Source organism: Diabrotica virgifera, chromosome 4 (genome assembly GCF_917563875.1).
Source record: "Diabrotica virgifera virgifera chromosome 4, PGI_DIABVI_V3a".
Taxonomy (NCBI): domain Eukaryota; kingdom Metazoa; phylum Arthropoda; class Insecta; order Coleoptera; family Chrysomelidae; genus Diabrotica; species Diabrotica virgifera.
Window position 1 is genome coordinate 253400015 of NC_065446.1, and position 17778 is coordinate 253417792.

Below are 17778 nucleotides of genomic sequence, written 5' to 3' on the forward strand. Positions count from 1 at the left end.
TCATTCTAATGGAAAAAAATATTTGAAAATGTTTCTCAAATTATGGATACCAACAACATTTTCATTTATAACTCTTTTATTTTTAATTTGACGAAGAAAAGTTATTCTTCATAAAAAGCTCTTCATGGTCTAAGATTTATGATGCAACCATCATATATCAAATTTTATTAATTTTATACGAGGTATATAAAAATATGAATTTCGTTCAAGAGTAAAGTACCTTTATAGTTCAAAATATTTAAATTAGAATGATATAATTGCACATTAAAACATAATTTTTGATTCTAAACAACTTTTATAATAGCAATTTTCCATATTATGAATTAAAATACGCAAATAAACAAAGTTTTCGTTATGATAATGCTCGCATTTTCAGCTTGTTTTTAATAAATGTAGCAATAACTCCGAAATTATGGCATTTAAGTATAGGGAATATAACATGAAAAATAATCAATATTTCTTAAGGACTTCAAAACGCAAAAAAGTATATACGGTTTTTCATTTGAAATAAGGAAGTTCATTAGATTTCCAGAAAAACGGAAGATCTGACAACAATGTAATTAGAACTATAATATCGACCGCATTAGAAAACCCCTACCTACCAAATCTATAAAAATCGTGCAAGCCGTTTTCGAGATAATTGAGTGTTTCCATACATAAAACACAGTCTGTATATCAAAAAAGATATTTGGTTTACAAGGATACTTGTCAGGAGAGATATGTAATAAAAAACTTACCCTTCTTGGGGAATGTGATCTGTACATCATGATCTTTCCTGATCTTGGTGATAACAGCTCCCTTCTTGCCGATAATCTTGGGGTGGTACTCTGGAGGTACTTCGACTTGCAAACCGAACGACCTCAATTCCCTGTCTTTCCTGTCGGCTTCAAGATCTTTAACTCTGTCTAGAAGCGCTTGCTTGGCATCTTCGACATTATTGGCCGTACCGGTGATCTTGATGATATCTTCCCTGATGTCTTGAGCGGAAAGAACGATGTGGACGTCGTACCTGTCCATTAGGTCTTTCACGTCGCGGCCTTTTTGGCCGATGATGGAACGGTGGAAGTCGAATGGAACGTCTACTGCAATCGTGATTGGAACTAAGTCCAATAGAGCTTGTTTGGCTTGTTGACAATTTGTTTCTTTTCCTGTAAGATCAATCTTTATTATATACACTTTCAACTGATTTCATTGTACCGGGTGTTAAAATAAATAATATGGCTCTCGGCCATATCTCAGGAACCGTTTATAGTACAGCTTTGAGAAAAAAATATTTATAACAAAAGTTGCATCGGGAAAAGCCTGGAAATTATTTTCATAATTGTGGGTCCACCGCTAGAGGGCGTAATTGAATATCAAAAATTAAAAATCTAAATTTTACAAAATTTACACAATGAAAGGGCACTGGAAATCCAATCATCGTATTCTTCATAAAATTATGCGCATATTTGATTTCACAAGTTTATGTCTACCTTTGTAATGAAGAGGTGGGGGTGAGTGGGAACCTTCTTATGAAAAAATGGCTGTAAGTCCGGTTCTGCTAAATCGAATTTTGCATACTTGGTCTTGTTGAAAACAGCTCTTTTTCGTCAACGTAAGAGTCTTATTTTCGAAATAGCCTAATAAGTAATATGCCAGCTAGGAGGCGTTATTTCATTATTTTCATAAATCTAGTTTTCTTTGGAAAATATTAAATGCAAGTATGCATTTTTATTCCTGTATTACAAAATTAGACCAACTTAGCAAAATAATACCGAAAACCGCATGTCGATACCTTTTTTCTATCTCGAGATATCTTAAGAAATGTGTAAATTTTAAACATAACTGTTACTGTCACCGGTAAACGAGGTTAAGGAAAAGTAGTGTGGTATGGAAAAAACAAATAAACATTTTCCAGATGTAAACGTATCTAATTAATTAAAACAACAATAAGACAAATAAAAAATAAAACAACACTATATATAACAAGGAAATAAAAGCAACTACTTACTTAGTCTTAGTGACTGCCTAAATGTTCAAATTGTTGCTAATCATTTTCGATGCAAGTCTTTAGTTTTTCAAGGGTAGATTGAATAGCAACATATTTAACTGTTTTAGACTTTTATTTGTGGGGACGGATTAAGGACCTTGTTTTTGCCGCTAGGCCCACTACTCGAGAAAACATGATCTAGAATCTAGAGAATACGAAACGCCATTCAAAGCATTGCAAAAGCAGAAATTGAGGCTGCTGTTCAATCTACTCTTGAAAGAGTAAATGTTTGCATCGAAAATGATGGGCAATAATTTGAACATTTAGGTCGTCACTAAGTAAGTAGTTGCTTTTATTTCTTTGTTATATTTTATAGTGTTGTTTGTCTTATTCTTGTTTTAATTAATTATGTACGTTTACATCTGGAAAATATTTCTTTGTTTTTTCCATAGGACACTACTTTTCCTTAACTTCGTTTACCGGTGACATTAACAGTTCTTTAAAATGTACACGTTTCTTAGGATATCTCGAGATAGAAAAAAGGTAATGACATGCGGTTTTCGGTATTATGTTGCTAATTTGGTCTAATTTTGTAATACAGGATTAAAAATGCATACTTGCATTTAATATTTTCCAAAGAAAACTAGATTTATGAAAATAATGAAATAACGCCTCCGAGCTGGCATATTACTTATTAGGCTATTTCGAAAATAAGACTCTTACGTTAACGAAAAAGAACCGTTTTCAACAAGACCAAGTATGCAAAATTTGATTTAGCAGAACCGGACTTACAGCCATTTTTTCATAAGAAGGTTCCCACTCACCCCCACCTCTTATTTGCACAGGTAGACTTAAACTTGTGAAATCAAATAATGCGCAGAATTTTATGAAGAATACGATGATTGGATTTCCAGTGCCCTTTCGTTAGAAAAATTTTGTAAAATTTTGATTTTTTTAATTTTTGATATTCAATTACGCCCTCTAGTGGTGGACCTACAATTATGAAAATAATTTCCAGGCTTTTCCCAAGACAACTTTTGTTATAAATATTTTTTCTCAAAGCTGTACTATAAACCGTTCCTGAGGTATGGTCGAGAGCCATTCTTATTGGGACACCCGGTGCATACGGTGGATTAAAAAGAAGTGCAATCCTTACCTGTTATTTTGATCACATCACACTGCCTAATAGGCTCCGTATCGACATCTCCATTAACTTGTTCGTGATTGTACAATTCCTGGTTGTCTCTTTCGGGGAATTTGATTTGCACGTCGAAATCTGAAGTAATCATTTGTACTTTACGTCCCTTGGAACCCATTACGGTCCTATGGTGCTTCTGAGGGATGATGCATTCGATAGTAACCATCGATTCTAAATCTGCTATGATTTCGTTGATTCTGGTTTTAGCTGCTTCTATGCACTCCTTAGGTCCTTTGAGCACGACTCTGTCGCTGTCGACGCCCGAACGGGGGAAGGAGATCATCACTTCTCCGCATTCTTCGGAGATTCGGTTCAGAACTTCACCTCTGCGGGCCACGAAGTGTTTGTGGTGGCGCGGTTCGACTTGCATTACGCTTTCTATTATATTGTCCTACAAAATAGAGATTTTATTACTCACTAGTAACTAATATTCGAGGAGGAGAGGACTTAAAACTATGCATACACTTACAATATCCTTGATTTTGGCTTCCAAAGCGGCCTTGGCTTCTTCGACAGCCTCTTTCTTGCCAATAATAGCTATCACTTCTCGGTCTTCGTCATCGTCGGCAGGGAAAATGATACGAGCACCGGTTGAGTCTCTGATTTTCTTTATGTTGGCACCATTTTTACCGATGAGGAATTTGTGATGTTGAGGTTTGGCACGTACCTGGAATATTTACCATTTTATAATTTTAAAAGCAAAATTAAACAAAAGGCTTAAATTACTTTTAATAATAACAAAGTAGGACGTGCAAAATCCGGAGATGAAAGGACCAAAAAACTTTCGATGCATCCAAACATTGAATTGAAAAAAATAATAAAAGCATACTGTTTTAAATTTTCGTGCAGAAAAAACAATGAACAACAATATTGGATGCTTGTCTCGTATAACATAATTGTTTATAAATAATTTTAATATTTTCGCTGTATACTTTCGTATGTGCCACATTGCATTTTGAAATTTTAACCAATTATTCACATTCAGCAACTCAAGAAACAATATTTCCCAGTTCAGATGTATCATCAGCCCATTTTAGATTCACCGCGGGACATAGGCCTCCCCTGTAGTAATGTTGATTATAGTTACTTTCGAGTATTCGTTACAAATCGTTACTTTTGTATAAAGTAATCATTTACAGTATTCGTTACTTTGATTACTATGATTGCTTTTGTTACTTTTGCATTTGAGTACCGGTAATCATTTCGAAAATCGTATTTCTCAGTAGGTAGGTATTTTGTATAAAGTAATCATTTACAGTATTCGTTACATTGATTACTATGATTACTTTTGTATTTGAGTACCGGTAATCATATCGAGAATCGTATTTCTCAGTAGGTAGGTATTTTGTATAGGTATTCCGATATAAAAACGACCTTCACGAAGTACGAAGTAATCAGAGTAATCAAAGAAATCAAAGTAGATACAATAGTCGTTACTCGCTCTGATACGATTGGTACGAAATAATCAAAGTAGATACAATAGTCGTTACTCGCTCTGATACGATTGGTACGAAGTAATCAGAGTAATCAAAGTAACGAATTGCCTCTCTGTATAGTAATCGTTACTTTCGGTATTCGTAAGTAACGAGTACTTTGTAACAAATAGTTACTTTTTCAACATCACTACTCCCCTGTTTGTATCCAGAGTGAACGGTCTTGTGCAGTATGGATTCAATATGTAATCTTTTTTCGCAGATCACTTGCCATCATGTAGGTGGTCCTCCTCTGTTCCATTTATCTGATCTTGGTCTCCATTCGGTTAACTTTCTTTGTGTACTTCTTGATTCATCCTCCTTATTTCTTCGTTACTTGTGTTTATATACTCTTTTATATTCCTCTGTTTCATTAAACAATAAGCCTGAGAATGTTAACAGACCTTGGGGTGTATTATGTAACAACACTTCCGTTAAATTTTAGAGGCCTCTAAAATTTTAGCGCCCTCTAAAAATATTTTGGTATTCTGTAAATCATACATCCGTTAAAATCATAACCTAAACCGTTAAAACTTCCTCTAAATAAAAATATTTTAGAGTTTAGAGGATGTCAAAACGTACCCGCTAAATTTTTAGCAGTCCGTTAAATGTGGTTTGATTATTTTTGTTGGGTTATGTTTGTATGAATAGTAGTTTGTTATTCTTGTATTATATTGGAGATAAATATTTAAAAATGGCAAATCGCTTTTTGTAATGTATTTGGTGAAGAAGTACTTAATAAATATTAATGAAAGGTAAGTCTCAGTTTACTTTACAATCGACACACTAAGTACACCTATAAGTAACAAAATTCACATTTTTGTTTCTTTTTGTAGAACTGATTTCAGATTACAACAAAACCAAAAAGTAATTGACCTGAAAGTAACTACAATTACCATTTCAAAGGAAGTAGGTACCTACCTACCTAGAGATGTGATTGAAAAAGTGTTGAAGTCAAAGATGTTTGTTAAAGCAATTAAATCCTATTAATGCAGGTAAAATTATTTAAAGTTATTGTGGAACATTACAAAACGTATTACCAAATGTTTATAAAGGTGAAGTTTCAGAAGGTTTATAACCAGATGCAGATTAATAAGATGACCTTAATGTTATTGAAAATAGACCATTTGACCAAAATTAGTGTCGAAGGGGAGAAGAAATAAGATATGCAATTTTTCAGCAATATTTTAATGTATAACTTTATAAATAAAAATGTTTAATTGGAAAATATGAGTTTTACTAAAAAATAATTAAATACAATAAATATCATTTTCTAGGAAACTGTCAGTTTCTTCTTCTTCTTAAGGTTTTTGGCCTCTGACAGTCAGTTTTCGGTCAATTTCTAGGTTAAAAGTAGTTCAAAAACGATCAACGTGCGACGTTGCCGTACTTGTTCCAAAACCTTTTAGAGGATTCCTCTAAAAAAATATTATTTTAGCGGTCCTCTATAATATGTGTGTTTACAGAATGTCAATCTAACCTAAAAGTTTTAGAGGACCGTTAAAAGTTAAATTTTAGAGGACTCTTAAATTTAACGGAAATGTTACAGAATACACCCCCTTTGCCTCTAAAACTGTTTGACAAGAAGTAAGATAACCTAAAAAAATGAAGTACTTCTTTTCTACACGTTTGTGTGGAGGTCAAATCTTAAATACAACATTGGTCCAGCAGCTTATGCTAACAAGCAGTAAAGGTGTCTCAAACTAATGAAAAAAGATAGCCATTGATAAGTTATCTTTTCACTCTAGCTTGTCATAATTTAGCACTATTTCTTTTACAAAAACCTTATTAATAAAGGTACTTGCTTAGATCTATATTGCATATTTTGTAAATCATCAATTCGTTATTGCTTTAGCTCTGGTGTGAGAGAAGGCCACACTCATTTGCAAAACAGCTTTCTCATACCTAAATGTTTATGTATAATAGTAAAAAAGCTGCCCTTTGATAACTTACGAGTGCCAGCTATCTCTTGCAACTTCACTCTTTTTCGATACTTTCAGGAATAACTGCATCATTTATCCTTCCGGAGCGCTCAGTATCATTGGTGTCGATTTGAATTTAGCGTTTGAATTCAGTCAACCATCGTTTAACGGTTTTACTCGATGGAGCAGTGTCGTTAACACTTTTTGAGCCATTGCTCAGTTTGGATGGTATTTTTTCCCATCAAATAACATGGTAGGGGAGCCCAAGCGGGGATTTTTGCAGTTACTCGAGCGCGTCAGATTATCATATGGGGAGACACCTGGTACCCTGCATATGTACCTCTACCATATATTGGCTCTTAACACAGGGGAGTTCGTTAAGGCGGGCCCGAAAAAAAAAATCTATCCTTAAAAAAACTCGAAATTGTCAGATTAAGATAAGGTAAGTTAAGTACATGTAAAAGAGTGTATATTTCAAAAATCTGACGATTTGAGCCGGACGTAAGGAAATGGGTGAGTCCCAAAGTTTCACAAGAAAAAAGCGAATATTTCGCGAAATGAATGACAGATCGAAAAACTAAAAAATATGTGCTCAATATTTTTTAGAAATCTATCGAATGATACCAAACACGACTTCCCACGGAGAAAGGGAAATTTAATATTTTAAATACGAATCCCGCGATATTTCGCGAAATGAACATCAGATCGAAAAACTGTAAAATATACTTATTTAATATTTTTTAAAAATCTATCGAATGGCACCAAACACGACCCCCCACGGAGGTGAGGTGGGGGGTTACTTTAAAATGTTAAATAGGAGCCCCCATTTTTTATTGCAAATTTGGATTCCTTACGAAAAAATAAGTAATTTTTATTCAAAACATTTTTTCGAATTATGCATAGATGGCGTTATAATCGGAAAAAACGATTGTTGGAAATGGAAAATTAAATTAAAAAATGACAAGCGCCCACTAAAATGGAAAATGTTACTTAACTGTTTTTGGTTTTAGGACCTACTCTTCACAACCCCATATGTCTCCAAAGCGCTCGAGTGACTGCATATTTAGCATACTATGCTCCCCTACCAACAGTGATAAATCAAATTGCTTTGAATCTATTGTTTATAAAAATCATAAAAATAGCGTCACTTCAAACACTGTAACTCGTTAAATAATAATCCTAATGACATTAACATTTTGACAGTATGCTTTTGAAGGTTAAGACTATAGCCCGATCAAAGAACGCACAATTTTCCGAAAACCTGCAAAAAAATAAAGAAAGGATGAAAATTTGGGAATATCTAGTTGAAATTGTCTACTATTATATAAGAATAAGTTTACAATTCTACATCCCCTCCATTTTACAAAAATTGGGAAATACGGGGTGAAAAATATTTTCTCGGGGGTGAAAAAATATACATTCAAAATAAGTACGAAATTGGATAAAACCACTTGTTCTAAACAACTTTTGTTCTATAGAGCTTTTTCACTAAGTCAATACTTTTTGAGTTATTTGCGAGTATGTTCATTTTTAACAAAAAAAAAAACATGTTTTTGGACGGTTTTTCGCAAATAACTCAAAAAGTAAGTATTTTAGCGAAAAAAATATAGCTTATAAGAAAGTGAAAAAAATGGTGTATGCATGAAGCCTGTAGACCCAGTAGAAGCAGAGTTGTAGCTAATGAAAAGTAGGTTCATATTCATCAAATTCCAAATCGAATATTTCAACGTGAAATAACCAAAAAATGGAGCACTTTTCGGGACAACTCATTATAACTTTTTTAAAGTGTTTTAAAAAATGTTTAATTTTGTTTTTCAAAAAAACTTCTATTAAAAGTGAGTTGCGTTCAAAATATTGTTGGTCCCTTTTATTTTTTGGTAAAAAAATCGCGAGAATCACCCCCTAATTAGCATATCAAATAAAATTAATCGTTACCGCGTCACAAGTTACTTTACTTATGTATGATGTATAAGTTTCATTAGTTCAATGTGCACATTTTTGAAAAAAATTGGTTTTAAAATAAACACTTTTTTTTAATTTTGAAAAAAATTCATTCTTTTTAAATAACTTAAAAATTATTAGTAATACCAAAAATCTCAAAGAGTATTAAAATGTACGTTTTGCTTTTCTGAATATTTTGGATTTTTTGTTTGCTTGTTAGACTAAAATTGGTTATGCTATGGCTGTTCAAAATTTGCATAAACTCGTGATTAGTTACTCGTTCAAACCATTTTAACTACAGCCTTTTCAACAATAAGCACTTTGAACCGATGAAACTTACAGATCATATAAAAAGAATACATAAGAAAAATAAGTTGTGAAGCGGTAACGATTAAATTTATTTGGGATGCTAATTAGGGGGTGATTTTGCGATTCTTTTTACCAAAAAATAAAAGGGGCCAACAATATTTTGAGCTTAACTCACTTACTTTTAATGTTAGAAGTTTTTTTTTAAAACAAAAATAAACCATTTTTTAAACACTTTAAAAAAGTTAACGAGTTTTCTCCGAAAAGTGCTCAGTTTTTTTTTGGTTATTTCACGTTGAAATATTCGATTTGGAATTTGACGAAGAACCTACTTTCATTAGCTACAACTTTGCTTCTACTTGGTCTGTAGACTTAATGCATACACCATTTTTCTCACTTTGTTATGGGCTATATTTTTGCTAAGACTATTGTTTTTCGATAAGATAGTTACTTTTTGAGTTATTTGCCAAAAACCGTCCAAAATCATGCTTTTTTTTATTAAAAATGAACATATTCACTCGCAAATAACTCGAGAAGTATTGACTTAGGGAAAAAACTATAGAACAAAAGGTGCTTAGAATTAGTCATTTTATCCAATTTCGGACTTATTTTGAATGTACATTTTGCACCCCTGAGAAGGGGTATTCCCCTCAATTTTTGTAAAATGGAGGGGATATACAGAAAGGTCCTAAATTATGGAATAAATTCATTTTCTCTAAAATGGACGACTATAGAGAAAAATCCTGAAACAGGTCGATTTTTGTTTTTAAATTACAACTTTTTGGCATATACTTCATACTAGTGACGTCATCCATCTGAGCGTGATGACGTAATCGATGATATTTTTAAATGGGAATAGGGGTCGTGTGGCACCTCATTTGAAAGGGCGTTCAATTCTCTATTCAGTAATACAAACATTAATATCATTATTTATACAGGGTGACCAAAAAAATTATTTTTGAATTAAATTAATTGACGAAAAAAGAAGAATGTATGCAATTTATTTAACTCAAAATACATTCTATCGCTGTCACAAAATAGAAAAAAATGTTTATTTGGCAAATAAACCTTGCTTTTCGCTTAAATTAAATGTTCAAACTGCCAAGTGGTAGGTGGGAGGCTGTTTGTGATTTAATTTAAGCGAAAAGAAATGTTTATTTGTCAAATAAACATTTTTTTTGTATTTGCTGACAGCACTATAATGTATTTTGAGTTAAATAAATTGCATACATTCTTCTTTTTGCGTCAATTAATTTAATTCAAAAAATATTTCTTGGTCACCCTGTATAAATAATAATATTATTGTTTATATTACTGAATAGAGAATTGAAAACCCTTTCAAATGAGGTGCCACACAACCCCTATTCCCATTTAAAAAAAATCATCGATTACGTCATCACGCTCAGATGGATGACATTACTAGTATGAAATATATGTCAAAAAGTTGTAATTTAAAAACAAAAATCGACCTGTTTCCGGATTTTTCTCTATAGTCGTCCATTTTAGAGAAAATGAATTTATTCCATAATTTAAGACCTCTCTGTAGAAATGTAAACTTTTTCTTATATAATACCTCCAAGAGAGACATTATATAATACCTCCAGAGACAATTTCAACTACCTATTCCCAAGTTTTGATCCTTCCTTTATTTTTTTTTGGGATCAGATTGTTCTTTGATCGGGCTACTACCGAAATGTCAAATGGAAAATTCATTAGAGTCGCCATCTTATGGTTAGTCCCGGAACTTATTGACCGACGTAGTACAGTTGACCCCGCTTATTAGAATACCGGTTATAGAAATATTCCTATTTAAGGAATAAATATTTGACCCCCAATGAGCAGTTATTAGAATATCCCGGTTATAGGAATATTTTCGATTATAACATAGCCGATTTCGATTAAGGCTATTAAAATAAGCGGATTCGACTGTAGTTATGTAAAATAGACTACTCACCTCGGCACTAAAACTGGCAAGTTGCCTTTCATTGGCTAGATCCAATAGCTGCTGCTTGGCTCTTTCAACATCTTCTTTAGGCCCTCTGATAGTAACCTTATCGCTTTTACTGTCAGCCGTGGGGAACTTAATAGTAACACCACCACAGTCTTCCATGATGGAGTGGATGAGCTTTCCTTTGGCACCGATGAGGGAATTGTAGAATTTGGGCGGGATTGTGATTTCTTCGGTTACGATATTCTCTAATTCGTCTTGGATCTTGCGGATCTTTTCGCAGGCTTCCTCGACGTTTTCTTTTTTGCCGGTGATCGTTATGGTGTCGTTTTTGTCGCCTTCGTCCGGCAGGTCGATCTTGGTTTGGGTTTCTTCACGGATTTTGCGGATGTTAGCACCACCTGAAATAAAACATTGAACAATACCTCTACAACTTGGGTCGTATTAATATGGTTAGTTCAATTTCAAGATAAGCTTGAGGTAAACAGTTTCAGCACGTGATGGTTCTGTAGTGTCGTCGCAGCTTGTCATTGGTTGCCATATTACTGAACAACTAGATCCAGATAAGAGATAAAATGCAAAATTGAGATAGCTCGCACATTTTTATAAATGAGGTCATTCTTGTGTAATGCATAACTTGCAACTTCAACTTCGAAAGCGCATGATTAAATGTTACATTTGGTCAGTCCTCTTATACGGTGTCGGAGCATGGACATTAAAAATGTCCACCATTAATCGTTTGGAAGCATTTGAAATGTGGCTGCACAGATGTACACTAAAAATACCATGAACAGCTATGCTGCCAAATGTAGCAGTCCTTAAGAGAGCAAATGCTGCTCGTGAGCTGCTTGATAACATCAAATCGTCCCTGCCAATTCCAACTATCGAATGTGAAAAGTGGTACTTTTCAGGAGAACAAAATAACTCTTTTTCCACCTACCTCTACCGAAAGTATACTTTTCCGGACCTGATTGTAGGGAGCAAAGTTGTAGGAAAATATTTTTCCTCCCTAGGGAGGAAAAGTAAAAGTGACGTGGTATTTCATTCATGAAATATACCTTATTGACGCCCTGTACAATATCTATTTTCTATTACGGAAGTATCTGATACATTTTAACGTTTATTTATAAAACACCCTGTATTTTGCAGAATGGTAAAAAACAGTAAATTTTTATTTTGATTTAACAATGTTTACATTAATAATTTGACTTATATTTGACAGTTGACAGTTATATTGTACCTACTTGTTAGTTTTAGTTTTAATAAATTTTGTTGGTTAGTTACATAAATAAAGTAAAAATGAAAAAATGACTTGTTATTAATTTGAGGAAGGTGGAAAAATCATATGTATAACATGGGAGTAAAGTGCCTTTTCCTCCCTTGAATGATTACTGCCCTCCGCTAGGCGTCGAGCAGTAAACTTTATTCTCGGGAGGAAAAGTAGCACTTTCCTCCCTTGTTATACAAATAGCTATTTTAGAGACTCCTAAATCAGCGCATTGACAAATGGGAAAATTTTTATATTTTTTGTATGTAATGTTTAATCCTTGTTAGACTGATAACAAATTTTAACTGCTTATCATTTTTTTCTTTCCAAAAAATCACATTCGTTACTTTGCTTTTTGTATTAGAGCCCGCGCAGACTGCAGACTTTTTAGTCGGCTTCTTAATCAGTACAGAGAGGTATGCAAATGCGCACATTACACCGATTCACCGATGCATACATCTCTGTACTGATTAAGAAGCCGACTAAACTATCGGCCGACTAAAAAGTCTGCAGTGTGCGCGGGCTCTAAATCAAAGATTTATTTCGATCTGATGATTCAAAGTAGCGAATGTATAATAGCGAATAACTGTATAATCAAATAATGAAAATCCGTTAAAATGAAATCATAAACTGCCTCACAAGAATTTCTTGGAAGCGATACTGAAACAAAATTCGCACAAATTGTAAACACGTGCATTTTATTCTTCTCAGCAGTTTAGCATTTTCGACAGTTTACAGATTATAATGGAATAACTGTTGAATAAATTACAACACAAACTAACGAATGTGACACATTCGACATTAAGCGTTGTACAAATATACCTTTAGTTATATTTATACAAAACAAAAGTATCGAATATAACCATTTTCGTCAGTTTGCAGTCAACCACATGAAAAATTCATATTCGATGGTTTAAAACAGCGTATTTCCCGCGCAATCAAGCTACAATAACGAGAATTTGCCACAAGATGTATCACGTCTGATGCGAGGGCAAGGTATCGAATCTGAAAAACCCGATTTTTCACATTCGATAGTTGGAAATGGTAGGGACGAAATGTAAAAAGATGGCCTATTTTGGACACAAAGCAAGGCGAGACAGATATAATACTCTTCAACTTATTATGATGTGTAAAATCAAAGGATGCAGAGGAATTGGTAGAAAACAGGCCTCATGGTTGAAGAATATCAGAGAGTGGACAGGAATAAAGAAAGCAGAGCAACTATTTAGAATAGCTCGAGACAGAGACAGTTTCGGCATGTTAATCGCCAACGTCAAGGGGACTTCATAGGGCACGTTAAGAAGAATAATGTGTTTACTGTAAATTAGTAAATTGTTTACTGTAAATTACTATTTATTTTTCAAACGTAATTAATTATTTTAAGTATACCTACTACAAAGGATAAGTATATAAGGCTTAAATTTTAATTTAGACTTTACTTGAGATGTAAATACTTTGGCTTATGCAACCAGTAAACCGTATCTCCATATTAATGTCACGTAGCTGAGTCGTTTTGACAGGGCTTATCTTGAAAATGAACATAGTATAAATAATATTCCTAACAACATCTAATCGACATTGGCAGTTAACGTGTTAAGTGTGTTAATTAATAAATAGTAGGAATAATACCTTTTCCGATGATGAACTTGTGGAATTGTTTGTAGATGGGAAGGTCAATTTTATACCATGATTCGTTAAGTTCTTTGACTAGCTTCTCCAAGTGCCTGGCACATTTATCGACATCCTCCTTTGGTCCTCGCACTTTGACGATGTCATTGCGGTCTCCTGGACCGGGGAAGTAAATTTGTACTTGATTAAATCTATCTCTTATATCTTTGATATTTTCACCTTTAGTACCTAAAATTTATATTTCTTTAGAAATCGTTATCTTTGTTATGTTAGTTAACAGTACTTACCTATGATATTCCTGTAATGTCTTTGTTCTATGATTACGTCCTTTTCTTTTTCGTTTTCTAGCTTGAAGATTCTTTGTTCTAGTTCTGTTCTGGTACTAGCGACGTCGTCTCTGTTGCCTTCAATTCTGACCAGACCGCTCTCGTCTATGTTGATTAGTACGTTAAAATCTTCCTTAAGTTTATTAACTGAAACAATACATACATTAATGACTGAAACAACAAACAATTAATATTTTCTATTAGTATATCGACACATTCTGCAAATACTTTGGATAAAGAGCACACTGAAAGGTGTGTGATATCAAATGTGTTAAAATTGATAATACCAAGAAGGTAAACTGAGTTCTTTAATTGATATGAGTCATACATTGTAACTTTTCAATAAATTATCAAAAAAAAAGAAACCTATAGAAGTTGTAGAGCTGGAAATTAAGATTTTCAAAACTTTTTGAATTGCGTGGCAACGTCGCAACATAGAGCAGGCGATTGACAGAACGGCCAACCCAAGCTCTGTTGTTCCGTATTCCTTGTCGATCTGAGACTGTGCTTAGCGAGGACTCTACACTCCTCAAGAACTCTGTGCAGTGCAGACTGGGTTAAGTTCTCATTGCCAACTCAGCGCGTTTCAATGGCTAATAGAGAATGTCGTATCTATGGATATTTATGTAAACTTTAAGTAAAAAAACAGTGCTTCCATAAACATATGTGCCTTCAGTAAAGTATCGGTAAGTTAACAGTACAATACATTTTAAAACAAAAGAACAAACTTGTCTTACTTGGAAGGAATGAAATTAGAGACGGTGGTGGTAAATGGATAGCTAAGTTTGTAGCACTGATACACTCACCTGGTCCAATAATTGCTGCAAAATCAAAACAGTTTGTGAAGCATTGGGTTTAAAAGAAGATTTTGATGTATCATCTGGGTAGTTGACTCGGTTTAAGCAAAGACATGGGATGCAGGAGACAAGACTTAATGGAGAGAAGCTCAGTGGTGACCCAACAGGAAGCTGAGGAATTTGAAGTGAATTGGAACAGATCCTTTCTTCAAGTGATCTGAGCTATGAACAAATTTATATGACAGACGAATCGAGACTCTTCTGGAGGTGTCTTCCAATTCCCAAATACAGATCACGATTGTGTCCTGCAGAAAGTCACAAAGTGAAGTTGTCAGTGGGCAAGTAAAAACTCGACAAGTAAAAACTCCTTCCATTGTTAGAATAATGAACCAGTTAAAGACGAAGAAAAAAGAAATATTCGAATGGTGTGGAAAATTGAGAAAATTTCTGATGAGTTGTCGGAATATCAGCAGCAAACAATTTAAAACGATAGTGCTCTGATTACTCAGATATTGAAGATCAGATTTAGACAAAAAATACTGTTACAAACTAATGAAAAAAGGTGACCATTAATAAGTTACCTTTTCACTCTAGCTTGTCATAATTTAGCACTATTTCTTTTACAAAAACCTTATTATTGAAGGTACTTGCTTAGATCTATAGTGCATATTTTTTTCGACAATCTATTATCACATTCATTGAATGGAAATTCTTGACTTACTGTATATGTGTAACCACAAAGATGCAAATCTGTGGTGTAAATGGGCTGTAGAGATCTGACAACGTTTAATTCTGAACCACGTTCAGATTTGATTTATTCTGGACCCGCAACAACATTTTCATGAATTGCTTTAACGCTACGTGTTTAATGATAACATGAAAGTCTTCAACATCGCTTAAAATCCAATCTGGAATAATCTCATCAAAATAAATGAAGTTAAAAACTTTTTCGACCACATTTTGTACAAAAATTACAAACAGTAGTTATAGGTATTCCTATATGCTTGAAATATTTCACTACACAGTAAAAAAACTTCCATGTTTAATGACTCTGATTATGCTGAACACTTCACTATGGAAATAAGACCAAATACAATATTACATAAACGCAAATTGAAGCATTTACTAAATAAATCAATGCAAAAAGATGATTTAGGCGCTCCGCACATAGAGCAAATAAAAAGAAACTAAACTAGTTGGGAATTACAGTATCCAACTGGTTACCAACTATGAATCGCACATTACGCAATTGAAAATTAATAAAAACAAGTCACTTCTCGATTATAGCTTTGTTATTAAATACGGTGTTTAAATTTTAAACCTTTATTAAAACAAATATTATTGATTGCTACCGCGTTAAAAATGTCTAGCGATCCAAGTGATGAAGATATTATCCTTTATTATTAAAATAGAGAACGCAAAAAGCAGAAAAAATGAGGTATTGGGTTCATCCCTACATTGCAAACAATTTAAAACGCAGAGCATTTGTTGCTGCAAAAGAATTACAAGAAACTGATGCTAAGTTTCTTGCATTTTATAGGGTGATTCCATTTCAAATCACTCAATTTTGGATCAAAAAGACTTTTGGATCTCCGATTTTTCTTAAAATTGGTATATAGCATCTGCAGAATGTAGAAATAAAACATTTAAAGTTGAATTGTCTTCTTCTTCTTTTTTTTCTCAAAATGTTATTTTAAGCGATTTTACAGTGATTTGGTATTTATTTAAACAAATTTGCATTTTCTATCGTAAAGTATCAATGAAAAACATAATATTGTAATGGAATGAACTCAAAAATGTCATTATATGGCATTATAACAAGTTATTTTGATTCAAAACAAATTTTTGATCAAATGCTTTAGTGTAGAAAACGTTAAAATACCGTTTTTTACATTTTCCTCCATTCCCAAAATACATCATAATCGATTTGACAGAAAATTTGCCCACAGGTAGCCAAAACATAGGACTTGAAGTGGTTAGAAGGATTTGAATTATATTACAATACCAAAAAAGTTACATGCAATATCATAGTCAAAAATATAGGCGTCTGTTGTAAGTACAATTAACTCGAAAAATATCGACCTCACGACAAAAATTGTTAAAAAGAAATTATAATAATTGTAAATACGACTTATTTGGAACAATTTCAGTTGCTACCATTTTTGTCGAAAAGTTAAAAATGGCGGAGATATTGAGCAAAAATCGGTTCTTCTTTAAAATCAAGATGGCGGCTAACGTTAACGACGTTCTACACCTTCGGCAAAGAATTAAGGATTTGCATGAAATTTTAGTATGTTAATAGTTTACTTCAAAAAACTAAGACTTGATTTTTAAAAAATTGTTTTATCGTGCCGTTTAATTACTATTAAGGTTCAAATTTAAGTTGTAACATGGGCTCTTATGGGAATTCTTAAAAAGTTATTAACTTTTGACCCAAATTTACGATTTTTAATTATTTGTGCTTAAATTAAAGGTTTTTTTGTAAGGAATAACTTATTAAAAAATGAGAATTGTTTACCGTACCATTATTAAATAAAAGTGAAAATACTGTTTCGAAAATACTGTTTCGCTCTTAAAAAGTTAATAACTTTTGACCCAAATTTACGATTCTTAATTATTTGTGCTTAAATTAAAGGTTTTTTTGTAAGGAATACCATATTAAAAAATGAGGATTGTTTACCGTACCATTATTTAATAAAAGTGAAAATACTGTTTCGAAATCATGTTTCGCTCTTAAAAAGTTAATAACTTTTGACCCAAATTTACGATTTTTAATTATTTTTGCTTAAATTAAAGGTTTTTTTGTAAGGAATAACATATTAAAAAATGAGGATTGTTTACCGTACCATTATTAAATAAAAGTGAAAATACTGTTTCGAAAATACTGTTTCGCTTGCATATAAGTTTCCCCCCTTTCCTCTGAGAGGCATACCCCGCAACGAAGGTGTAGAACGTCGTTAAGGAGGGATTCATTCGCGATTTTAAATTTAGGCTACTATTGAC

At 33.0% G+C, this 17778-nt stretch overlaps 1 protein-coding gene across 1 annotated transcript in view; it reads right to left on the reverse strand.

Moving 5' to 3' along the window:
* LOC114327493 (vigilin) overlaps positions 1-17778 on the reverse strand; it is a 98825-nt gene that overhangs the window by 25563 nt on the left and 55484 nt on the right. The window contains exons 8-13 of the mRNA XM_050648897.1: positions 13940-14125; positions 13653-13880; positions 10763-11157; positions 3637-3834; positions 3126-3558; positions 738-1148 (exon numbers count right to left, since the gene is read on the reverse strand). Of these exons, the coding sequence (XP_050504854.1) occupies positions 738-1148; positions 3126-3558; positions 3637-3834; positions 10763-11157; positions 13653-13880; positions 13940-14125 (1851 nt within the window). The remainder of the gene's footprint in view (positions 1-737; positions 1149-3125; positions 3559-3636; positions 3835-10762; positions 11158-13652; positions 13881-13939; positions 14126-17778) is intronic.